Genomic DNA, 12141 nt, shown 5'->3' with positions numbered 1-12141 from the left:
CTTCCAGACACTAAAAGTCACATTAGTGTGCTTTTGGTATACACACATACTGCTTATTTGTTTTGTAACAATGGGAAGAAAAAGAAATAATCCTTTTTGAGCATCTATTACACTCACGGTGAAAGGAACTTTACTCATGTTACTTCCTAGTCCTATGAATCACTGTACAGATGAAAACTGAGGGTCAGAGGTAGAAACTGGCCCAAAGACTGCACAGTCAATAGGCCGTGGAGCTAGGGTTCAAATCTGGGCATGCCTGTGCTATTTCCACACTGCTGACGGAGGCCTTGAGTGACAAAATTCACTGAACTAATAAACAGAAAACTCAGGTCAAATAAGCCAATTTATTCTTAATTGAGTGTCAAAGTCAGGAGTTTCTTAAAAGAAACGACTACCGTTCTATCCACAGTCAAGAATTAAGGGCAGCATTTCTGCTATTCCTGTTGCATGTCCAAAATTTTCAGAGAGTGCTCTTCTGAAAGAAGCTTAGGAGGCAAAGAGGTGATCTCCAACACCACACAGATTGTAGAGTGAGGTCAGAAGGTTAGGGTAGGGAATCGGGTGTATTTTAAAAGTAGTTTAAAATCAGAACAAGGGTTTTCCATAATACAGGGGCAAGGAGGGGAAGGTTCAAGGCAAATGGGAGACAAAGCTGGGAGGAAAAATTTCATTGTATAACATCATAATTTCTGGGTTTTGAGTCATGTGACTATATTACATATTCAAAAAAATAAATTCTCAAAAACGAGTCTAAAATTCAAATTTAACCAAGTGTTCTAGCTAACCCATGTAACAACAGAATAAAAGACTAATAATGAAAACTAAATAAGAAGTAAATAGAGTCCATTCACTTCCATAATGCTCATTCCTCACACGTATGAATGTTCTCTCAAAACCTGTCAATATTCTAAGGTTAAGTCATTGCTTCATTTATTCATTCATTCATTTAAAATCTTTACAGTGGCTGGACCAGGAGGCCGGTGAAAAATAAGAACAATATAATGATTTATTTAAATCTATCTGTCGAAATCTAAGTAAAAAAAAGTATGTGCGTGTTACACATCACTGCCAGGTTAGCACTTGGCACAACTTACCTTTAGGAAGAGCAGGTTTAACTGCCATTCTGCCAACCAGGCATTCTTTCAGCATGGATTCATAATTGACCCAACGATGAACCTGGTGTGGGATGTAAATGACAGAGAAGCGACATGACTCTGACTCCATGAGATGCTCTAATTTTATTCGGAGCAAAACTAAACATACTTAGACTGCTCTGGAAAACTAAGCAGATTCAATTAGCCAGTAAGGGAGTGACAGGAAGGCAGCGTACAATGTTCTCCAAGTGCCGTGTACAGACCTTTCAGATACCCATGAGGTCTCAACTAGTTTCATAATAATACTAAGATGTTATTTGTCTTTTTCACCAGTGTTGACGCTTGCAATAACGTGAAAAAGGCAATGCTAGGTAAAACTGCTTGCATGCTGGCAAGTCAAGGCAGAGGTTTCAATCTTTATATTCTTCACCATCACATACCCATGGGGGCCGGGGGATTGGTTTCATTTAAGAATATGCTTTATGAAGTAGAAGAAATTATTAATTTTCTTAAGTCCCAACGTCTGAGTAGAGGTCTTGCTTACATTCTGTGTAACAAAATGAGAAGTTCTCAAAAACGCTTCTGCTGCAAAGTAAGATCCTCACCTTGAAGGAAAATACCCAGGCAATTATTTGATTTGCAAACTGAACTGAGCTTTTGTCTCAGAAGACCATTGATATGTAAAAGAAAAAAAATGACTGATAAACAAACTGGTTATTCAGACTTGGGTATCTGACAGACATTTTTTTGAAAATGAACAGACTGAGATTGTCACGTCAAGGAAAACAGCTGCCATTATTTGTTGCCTGACTCATCAGTGGGAATTAGATTTAAACACCCTCTGGAGGACACCTTCTCAATATACATTAAAAGCCTAAAAATATGCAGCTCTTTCACTGAGTAATTTGTGAATTTACCTGAGAAAATATTCACATACACACGAAGATGCAAGTACCAGGATATTCATCACAGCACTATTTATATTAGCAAAATATTGGAAACAACCTAGATGTCGAATTGTAAAAGACCAGTAAAAGAAAACTAATAAATTATTCAATAAAATACTAGATAATCAGGAAAATAATCAGGTCAAATAATACTGATATGAGAATGCTTGTGTACACTCCTGAGTTAGTAAATATATACTAAAATAACAAATATGCAATATACATATATAATTATAAAGGAGCCTCCATTTATTAATATAAATTAAAATTCCATATACCAAATATTTATGGAGCATCCAATAACATGTAAAGCACTATCCCTGGGGCTAGAGCATTGGGTAGAATTTTAACAGATAAATGAAGAAGAAGGATATCCAAGGAGGCAAAAGTATGAGGTATCCCAATCATAGAACAGGTGATTGGCTCAAAGTACTTCCATTTGCTCAAAGCCAAATGCATATTGAGGATATTTACTTTAATACAGTCTTTTGAAGGCCTCAAAGGCCATGATAATGACTTTTGATTTATCCCATTGTCAATGGTGAGCATCAGAGAGCTGTAGAACAAGGTGCTAAGATGACTGTCTTTAAGAACACTAATCTAGCTGTCATGTTATTTACATTGGTACTGGAAAGTAAAAGGATCTGTACAGTGTTACAATGGTAGGGCCAGAGAAGGTGATAATGACTTGATCTAAGGCAGTGAGAAGAGAGAAAAGAATGTAATGTTTAAAGACAGCATCATGGGGGCGCCTGGGTGGCGCAGTCGGTTAAGCGTCCGACTTCAGCCAGGTCACGATCTCGCGGTCCGTGAGTTCGAGCCCCGCGTCAGGCTCTGGGCTGATGGCTCGGAGCCTGGAGCCTGTTTCCGATTCTGTGTCTCCCTCTCTCTCTGCCCCTTCCCCGTTCATGCTCTGTCTCTCTCTGTCCCAAAAATAAATAAAAAAAAAAACGTTGAAAAAAAAAAAAATTAAAGACAGCATCATGGGATTTCGCTAGTGACCAGATAGTGGTGCACAATGAGAAAAGGCAAAAATTACTTAAGTGGCTTCAAGTCCCCATTACCAGAAAGAGGAAAACAGAGGGGGAATAAAAGGGAAGTAGATGGGTTGATATTATTTGAGAGCAAAATGAGTTGAAGTGCCAACAGGTTATCAAATTGCCCATCAAGCATCTGAAAATACACAACAAGAGGTCAGAAGCAGGATCTAAAGTAAAGACAAATCTGACAGAGAAAAGATTATTTAATATTCTTTGTGCAACTCAAATACTAGCCATGAATAAGTTCTCCAGTGTTTAAAGATATAAAAAGCTTCACCACAGAATCTAGAATATAAAGTTGTTTACTTCTGTGGTAAGTGAAAGTCTTAAATAAACATCACTGGTCCTATGAAAGCCAAGGGGAACGCAGCAATCTGGTAACTAACATACTATTTAAACTGCTAAAGAATTTAACACTATAGCAGTTCTTGTGACTTCTCCGAAACAATTTTGCTTAAATAAGGTCCATATTAACTTCACAACACTGAGGAATATAAATAGGACTAGATTTTACTGAGGAATCTTCTTGTGGAAGAGTATATTCAGAATCAAGAGGTTACAGAATAGATATAAGAAAAAAGTATGGCAGACAATTTTTCACACAAATGCTTCCAAACTTTTCTATTTGGCTTGCATTGAGAGACAATAACAACTACCAAATGACGATGAGAATTTGCCTTAAAACAGCAATAAGGGGGCACCTGGGTGGCTTAGTTGGTTAAGCATATGGCTCTCAGGTCATGATCTCGCAGTTTCATGAGTTGGAGCCAGCGTTGGGCTCTGCGCTGACAGTGTGGAGCCTGCTTGGGATTTTCTCTCTATCTATCTCTCCCTCCTTTGCTCATGCTGTCTCTCTGTCTCTTTCTCTCTCAAAATAAGTAAAAATTAAAAGTTAAAAATTAAAAAAAAAAAAAACAGCAATAAGAACCTCCCAAGGAGAATGCTATTATGACCAATGGCCAAACATGACTTTTCTCCAACCAAGGAAAAACACTAATTGCAAATAGGATTCTGCTATTTAAGCAGATGCACATTAAGTACATTTAAATATAAAACAAACTATATTTCTGGCAACCTGGTCAAAAATTAAATCCTAAAATGGATGAAAAAGTAGAAGGAACAGAAATCAAATTATATTTGTTCAGAAGTCAACTCTAAAAATAACCCAATCTGACTCTGGTATCTGAAATGGTAAAATCCCAGTACTACAATGTGGATAATCATCACAAAATACAAAATAAAGTATATGTGAGACAAAAGCAAATTTCTGTTCTTCTCAAGATTGTTTCAAAATAACAGTTCACTCTATTGACAGCAGTAAACATAACTCTATGTAACTTTAAAATAGTATAAGAGCCAATGTTTGTTTTTAGTCAATGTAAGGGGAAAGATGACTAATTTAAATAAACGTCTTTTGAAATATACATTCAGAATCTCTGCTATCACTCTAGGAAAAATAAGTTTTCTATTCATTAATCATCTGATTTTCTACATGATAAGCAGATTCAGTACAGCAAGATAAGCCAAATATATAACAATTCCCAAATGAGAAAAAACTAAGGGCAGAGAAGCTAAGTGGCTTGTTCTTTTTTCCAATTGTTACTGTCGTCCATAAGCCACTCATCATCATAATCAAAATTAATAAAAACTGAGTAATCAGCTGCTAGCAGAGGAGACAGCAAGCACTTAAGAGGAGACTCCTGGATACAGATTTGAAACCATCTCTAAAATTATAGTAAAATAATTCAAAGACAAATTAAACAGTTGTTACTCTCGAGCATCTTCCCAAGTTTCAAAATTCAAGCCAATGCATATGAAATTTGTGCAACTATTTTTTTTCTACAACTATCACACTGCTAAATCTAAGAGAACCCTCCCAGTGTAATAGTATGATTAATTTCACCACCTTACCTGATCAAAAAGGTCAGTACCATCCGATCCTGCCGCTCTCATTAGTTCATCTTCTCCACCAGGATGATACTCCATATATGGAGTGACATTATAAACAAACCCTGTATTAAAACAAGAGGAAATAATATCATAAAAAAACTTCTTAAAAATTATACAAACTAGAAATGTAAGTTTCAATAAATCTTTTCAAATACATCCTTTTTAACAAATCATTATTATTTCTAAGTATTAAAAACATAAACGGTCAAAGATTTCATCATACTCGCAAGCTAACAAGTTAGCCTGCCAGTTTCATGGGTCCTCGGCAGAAAACATCAGACACAGAGGACAGTTTGGTACTCACATCACTAGCAGTACCCACAATATCAGCATTTGCATGAGTTCCCTGAACCCCAATTCCTACAGACCTTTGGGAAGAGGGTCAGATCATACCTGTACACTCAATGTGCTGCATGACAAGAGGGGAAATTTGAGTTTAGGAAAGTCGAGTCTTTTATAACGAGCAGTAAGCACACGCGTCCTTCGTTCTGGAGGAAGATATTTTCTTTATTGTACCCAACAGTAGGCAAGTGGTCCTTTGCTCTAGAGTCACTAGCTCTACCTCCTGAGGTTGTTTACTATGCACACATCCTTGAAAAGACAGTCAGTACTTCTGCTCATAAGACGTGCAAATATCTGAAAACCCTATAGAAAATTGCCTCCTAACACAAAGAAATAATCAAACACTGTTTATAATTTTTAAAAGCTCTCTCTCTCTAATATTTCTACTTCATCATCCTCTACTGCCCTGATAGGAGAATCTGATGAAAAAGAATCAAGGTCTCATCCATGTGTCTGATCATCTCAGTGAACACCAAGCAATCAAGGGTGCCTGGGCCACTTAGGCATGCTCTGGGAAAGCAAGCACAATTCTTTTCTGCAGTTGCCCAAGGAACAAAGATTATTGTTTAGATCTTAATAAACCCTTTATCTTCCCAGAGTATTTATTTCATCTGTTCATACATTTAAATGTATGGTTATCGTTTTTTAAAAAAAGAACAGGAAACAACAAAGGAGGAGTTGCTTTGTTTTCAAAGCAAGAAGGCCAGGAGTTGCTAGCCTTCTCAAAGAAATGAGTTGCTTTTTAGTCCTTTACTTGAAAACTACAGAGTAGATAAATCCAGCCCTGAAGACACCTCAAGGGTGCCATGAGAACAAGTGGTTTTCTTCTATCCAGGACATTTCCCTCTCTATGTTATGACTTCCATGAATTTAAATCACCTCAGATAACTTAAAATGTTCATCTACAGAATAATCTTGGGAGGAAAGAAGTGATTGGGTTTCAGACCCAAAAAGGCACTGTAGTTTTTCCACAAGTTTAATTTTAGAGAATAACCAACTAGGTAGATTTCTTTATAAAACTGCTTAAAAAGCAATTTAGGCAACAAAAAGAAGTAAATTCACAAAATCTTTCAGCAGTCCTCCAAATAAGTCTGAGGAGAAAAAAAAAAAAAAAGCAACTGGTGGAGTTTCCCCCTTCCTTCTTCCCTATCCATCTTCTCCACCAAATTTGGAAGGAATTTTTCCTATTGTTTAGTGCTTCGAAATCCATAGTCCACAAATGCCAGAGATAATGATTAGGATCAGAATTATTCCCAATTGATTTTTTTAAAGACAGAATGCCTTCCAGACAAAAGAATCCCAAACTTCCCCTGTAACCAAACCTTGACTAGAGTTTCTCAAAACATGAGACTTAGAACACACGATCACGCACCGTCTTTGATGGAATTTCATTACCTGTCAGTAACCAGCAGAAAGACAACCAGGCAGGCAGCCCTGCCAGCTATCCAGAATCAGCATAGAAAGCCTAAAACACCCCACACAAATTCTCTTCAGCCTCCCGACCCTTTAGACTGACCTTCAGCCTCTCTCATCAACTCACTCTGGACCTGAACAACTCCCCATGTTCTTTAAAGGGACAAGACCAGGAATGCCTAGACAATCCCTCACTATAAGGAATTGAGACTTAATGTCTCGGCCCAAGAAATGTTAGATCCAACCACATCTGGCTCATGATTTGTTAATTATGACATATAAACCTAGCTCCAAAAATGCAAATGATGTTTTTCGTCTGGTGCCGAGGCTCACTCTTCTCTCTTTTTCTTCCTCTATTTTATGTCCTTCCTTTTTCCTTTTCAAAAGCATTCCTGAAAACTAAAACTTGAAAGTGGCAGAAGAAAACAAATGCAAAGAACCGAACCTTATGCTCTCCTTCTGTGCTTCACTGTATTCTGTTTGTACTATATATGCTTTTTAAAAAACAAGCCTCTAGCTTCCTATATCCTTACTACCTGGTTTTTAGAAACTAATTTTGCAACTTTCTAAATTTTGCAACGACACAACTTCTTCCTACAGCTTTAGTTGCTCAAGTATGGCAGATGTATACAACTGATTGCCTATTAAACAGATAGTATTTGGGGGCCCACAGACATAATCTCAACTTTATGCTAGGCTATTAATAAATTCTGCAAAACCTAAATCCTAATAATGACATTAAGAACAAAAATAGGCAGGAAGAGATTCATAAAACTAGGCAGGAAGAGATTCATAAAACACCAATCCTGAATGGTACAAAATTGCTGTGACCAAGATCCTCTGGTTACAGTCCAATTGTGCTTTTAGATCATCTACTTGGGTCACCTTCAGTTGCAGGGGAAGATTTAAGGAGAGTATCTATTGACTTTATTGATGAGTTGATCTATCCATCCACTCATCCACTCATCTACCCATCCATCCATCCATCCATCCATCCATCCATCTTATCTATCCGTTCCCTCCTTTGTACTGCTTTTTTTTTTTTCTGGATTTTGTTTTATAAATTCTGACCAGGGACAGATTGCCTGACTACTGTTAATAAAAGCAAGTTAATTTCACAATATATACACATACAAATCATAATGTTGTACATCATAAACTTAAAAAGTGCTATATGTCAATTATATCTCAATGTAAGGGAAAAATATAGATAAAAAAGAACAACTTATTAAAAATTAAAGTTAAAATACAACAGTTTTATTAGGAACATATGCTCTAATGTTTAAATACATCACCTTTTAAATGCCCAAGCAATATTCAGGGGTACATTTTTAGCTAACTCATCCTAGCAGAGTTGCCGTGCAATCGAAAACATGCACTCAGAACAATGGCTACACTAAGTTTTTTAGGCAAGGTACTGGTAGTACCTGTGCCAATATTTTTGCAGTAAGCTATCTCTTTTGTGTTAATAGGTCTGGAACTCTGAGCTCTCAACTAAGTTCTTAGAATAACAATTACGCACATTAAAATGACCAGTTAGTGCTTTGCATCCTCAGAAACTTACGCTACTTGGGGTTCTCTCTCTCCCTCACTCTCTGCCCCTCTCCAGCTTATGCTTGCACACACACTCTCTCTCAAAATAAATAAATTTTAAAAACATAGAAATACTGCACAATACTTGGCATGTATGTGATAGGCAGTAAATAAATTTTTGTTGAATGAATACCATGTGGGGCTTTAGAGTTAAATCTATGTTTGAATTTTAAACAAAGATTAATTTTAAATCTGACTACAAAAATACCACTTTTACTTACAGCGGTAGTTCTCAAATTTGGGGACTTGAAGATCTCTTCACTCTTTAAAAAATTGAGGACCCCCGAAGGAGCTTTTGTTTATGATGGTTATATCTATTGATGTTTTTACCTTTCATAAATGAAAATTAAGAAATTTAAAAAGGCAGCTCTTTCTACCCACGGGTCCTGTCCCTGTTCTTTAATAAAACAACGAAAGATGGAAAGAGAAAAAGACAAAGAGAAAAAGAAAAGAAAGAAATTTAAAGAATATTTTTAAATTAAAAATAAAAACAAGCTCACTATATATTATCCCAAATAATAGGTATTTTTATGAAAAATAACTATATTTTCCAAAAAAAAAAAAAAAGCTAGAGAAGTGCCATTGTTTTAAATCTTGGCACATATCTTTAAAGCGTGGCTTAATAATTGACACCTGTATTCTCATGTCACCTTCTGCACCTAATCTTATATACCTGTGAAAGAAGTATTTTTTTAAAAGGCAGATAACAGTATTACTACAAAGAATTTTTGGCCTTGGACCACCCACCAAAAGAGTTTTGAGCTCCCTCAGGAACCCCTGGATCATGCTTTGAGACTCTCTGACATAAAATAGAACAAAGAAAAAATGACGAATTATTAGTGGGTGTGTGGCCTGAACCATGGGGATGCAGTTCACTCCTTACCGGTGAGCTTTTAGGGTTCACATATGGTTACATAACCTGAAAAAGTATGGGAGCCTAATCTGGGAGATAGATTAATAGGTATAAATGTCACTTGAGTCTTACACTGTGGTGTCTGCTATAGAGCTGGCACTGAGAATAAGTTGAGGCTTGCTGCAATCCAGTTGTGAGTTCACTTATCTGAGATATGTGATTCAGGTTCTGCAGGTGGGAAAAGGCTTTTTCTACCTATGGGAAGTTGGAGTGGTAACTGAAAAACAGTGCTCTGAAACGAAGTTTCACACAATGTTGCCGAGAATGGAACACGTCTGGCAGTTCCTCAAAAGGTTAAAAATAGACTGTATGTGATCCAGATTTATTCCTAGGTGGATACTCAAAAGAAAGAAAAATATATGCTCATGCAAAAACGTGTACATGAATGTTCATAGCAACATACTTCATAATAACTTAAATGTCAATGAGCTGATGAACAGATAAAGAAAGTGTATCATATCCATATGTGGAGTAATATTCAGCCAGAAAAAATACTGAAGTATTGACACATGCTACAACACGGATGAACCCTGAAAATAGTATACTAAGTGAAAGAAGGCAAACACAAAAGACCATATATTTCATGCTTTCATTTAAATGAAATGTCCCAAATTTGCAAGTCTCAAGAGACAGAAAGGACATTAGTGGTTACCTAGAGCTGGGGAGGATGGCTAAAGAATGTTTCTGCATATTGCTAAACCATAGCATCTGCGGTCAGTGACCGCTATATAGGGACTCAGATTCTTCACAACATCAGTATCAAAAACTCAAAGGTGATTTCTCCTTTTCAAAAAACTAATGAGTCTCCTTTTGTTTGCTTGTTTCTTTTTAATACTTTTTAAGTTCAGATCATGTGACCAGTGTTACTAGTGTCTCTTTTACTTGGCTGCTAGGAAGTTCAGGACTACATTTAATGCTCAATCACAGTAATACTGTTAGCTAGGTTAGGCAACTGGTATATTTTCTTTTCTTTTATGTTTTACTGTGGGTTTTTAAAATTCTTACACATAAAGTTAAACATTGCGTTGCATGATGCCTTAGTCTTTAGCAGTAACAGTTAGGGTTTAAATTAAAAAGTATATGTGAAAAACGAGGGGCATTTACCGAGATGGAGAAGAGTTCTTTCTGTGTAAAATGGCAACATTAGTTTTTAGGTATAAAAATGATACTGAACATTGAACTCAAACCTTTAAATAAGCAGTGAGCTCTGAGACACTGGTACTATTTAAGTACATGATGGATGATGGTCTGTAGATCTTATAGAGGTTAAGTCCTGTACTAATGAGAAATCAGACTAAAAACTGACTTTAGAGTTTTCCCAGTTTTTTTTTAATTTTTTTTTTTTAACGTTTATTTATTTTTGAGACAGAGAGAGACAGAGCATGAACGGGGGAGGGGCAGAGAGAGAGGGAGACACAGACTCGGAAGCAGGCTCCAGGCTCTGAGCCATCAGCCTAGAGCCCGATGCGGGGCTCGAACTCACGGACCGCAAGATCGTGACCTGAGCTGAAGTTGGACTGACTGAGCCACCCAGGCGCCCCGAGTTTTCCCAGTTTTAAGACATAGGGCTCAAACCCACAAACCGCGAGATCATGACCTAAACTGAAACCAGGAGTTGGTCACTTAATCAACTCAGCCACTTAGGAGCCCCTGTAGTATTTCTATTTATTTCACTATTCACCACAGTTCATTTTGTTGGCTCTAAAATAAATGAAGGGCTCTAAAGGAAACATGTTTACTGGGTTAACACAGTAAAATCATAGCTTATTTCACAGTATTCAAATGCAGATCCAGTTTTGCAAGTGAAACTGTGACTACTTTGCCATCTTGTGTTCAATAAAGAAATAGCACATTATTTTTATTTTACATCTACTGATATTTATCTAGTTTCTCCTAGCAACTGCTGAGAGAGGGTGTTAAAATATGCAACAATGATTGTGGATTTTAAGTCTATCTTTCAATACTATTAATGTTTGTCTCATGTATTTTGAAACTTTGTTACAAGGCATAAACAGTCTTCCTAATGAACTGACTCTTTAGTAAGATTTCTTGTCTTTGTCTGGTTATATCTTTTATCTAATTTTAATATAGTTCAATCTTATTACACTTACTATCTAGACAGTATACGTTTTTCTAAGCATTTACTTTCAACCTTTCTGTCTCCTTATATTTAAAATGTATCCCTTATACAGAGCACCTGAACAGACATTTCTACAAAGAGATACAAATGGTCACCAGGCACATGAAAACATGCTCAACATCATTCATCATCAAAAAAATGCAGATCAATCCACAATGAGATATCACCTCGTATCTGTCAGAATGAGTAAAATCAAAAACATGAGAAATAACAAGTGTTGGCAAGGATGTGGAGAAAAAGGAACCCTCACGTACCGGCAGTAGGAAATCAAATTGGTGCAGCCACTGTGGAAAACAGTATGAGGTTCATCAAAAAAATTAAAAATAGAAATACTGTAGAATCTATAATTCCACTACTGGGTATTTATCCAAAGAAAACAAAGACACTAATTTGAAAAGATACACGCACCCTTATGTTTATTACAGCATTATTTACAATGGCCAAGATATGAAAGCAACCCAAGTGTCTACTGATTGATGAATGGATAAAGATGTGGTATATTACATACACAGTGGTATATTGGTCAGCCATAAAAAAAGAATGAGGTCTTGCCATTTGCAATAAACGGATGAACCTAGAAGGATTACGCAAAGTGAAATAAGTCAGACAGACAAATACCATATGATTTCACTCATAAGTGGAATGTAAGAAACAAAACAAATGGACAAAGAAAAAAAGAGACAAAAAAAGTGACTCTTAAATACAGAGA

General features: G+C 36.5%; 1 protein-coding gene across 4 annotated transcripts in view; it reads right to left on the bottom strand.

Moving 5' to 3' along the window:
- Positions 1–12141, bottom strand: part of LOC115514156 (cytochrome b5 reductase 4) — a 93284-nt gene that overhangs the window by 59579 nt on the left and 21564 nt on the right. For all 4 annotated transcript variants that reach the window (XR_003968890.1, XM_030315919.2, XM_030315920.1 and 1 more), the window contains 2 exons: positions 4993–5093; positions 1095–1176 (listed from right to left, as the gene is read on the bottom strand). Coding sequence is in view for 3 of the 4 variants with exons in the window: in XM_030315919.2 (XP_030171779.1) it covers positions 1095–1176; positions 4993–5093 (183 nt within the window). In the remaining variant the exon portion in view is untranslated. The remainder of the gene's footprint in view (positions 1–1094; positions 1177–4992; positions 5094–12141) is intronic.

This window comes from Lynx canadensis, chromosome B2 (assembly GCF_007474595.2).
Source record: "Lynx canadensis isolate LIC74 chromosome B2, mLynCan4.pri.v2, whole genome shotgun sequence".
NCBI classification, from domain to species: domain Eukaryota; kingdom Metazoa; phylum Chordata; class Mammalia; order Carnivora; family Felidae; genus Lynx; species Lynx canadensis.
This window is presented reverse-complemented; position numbering and strand designations above follow the sequence as displayed.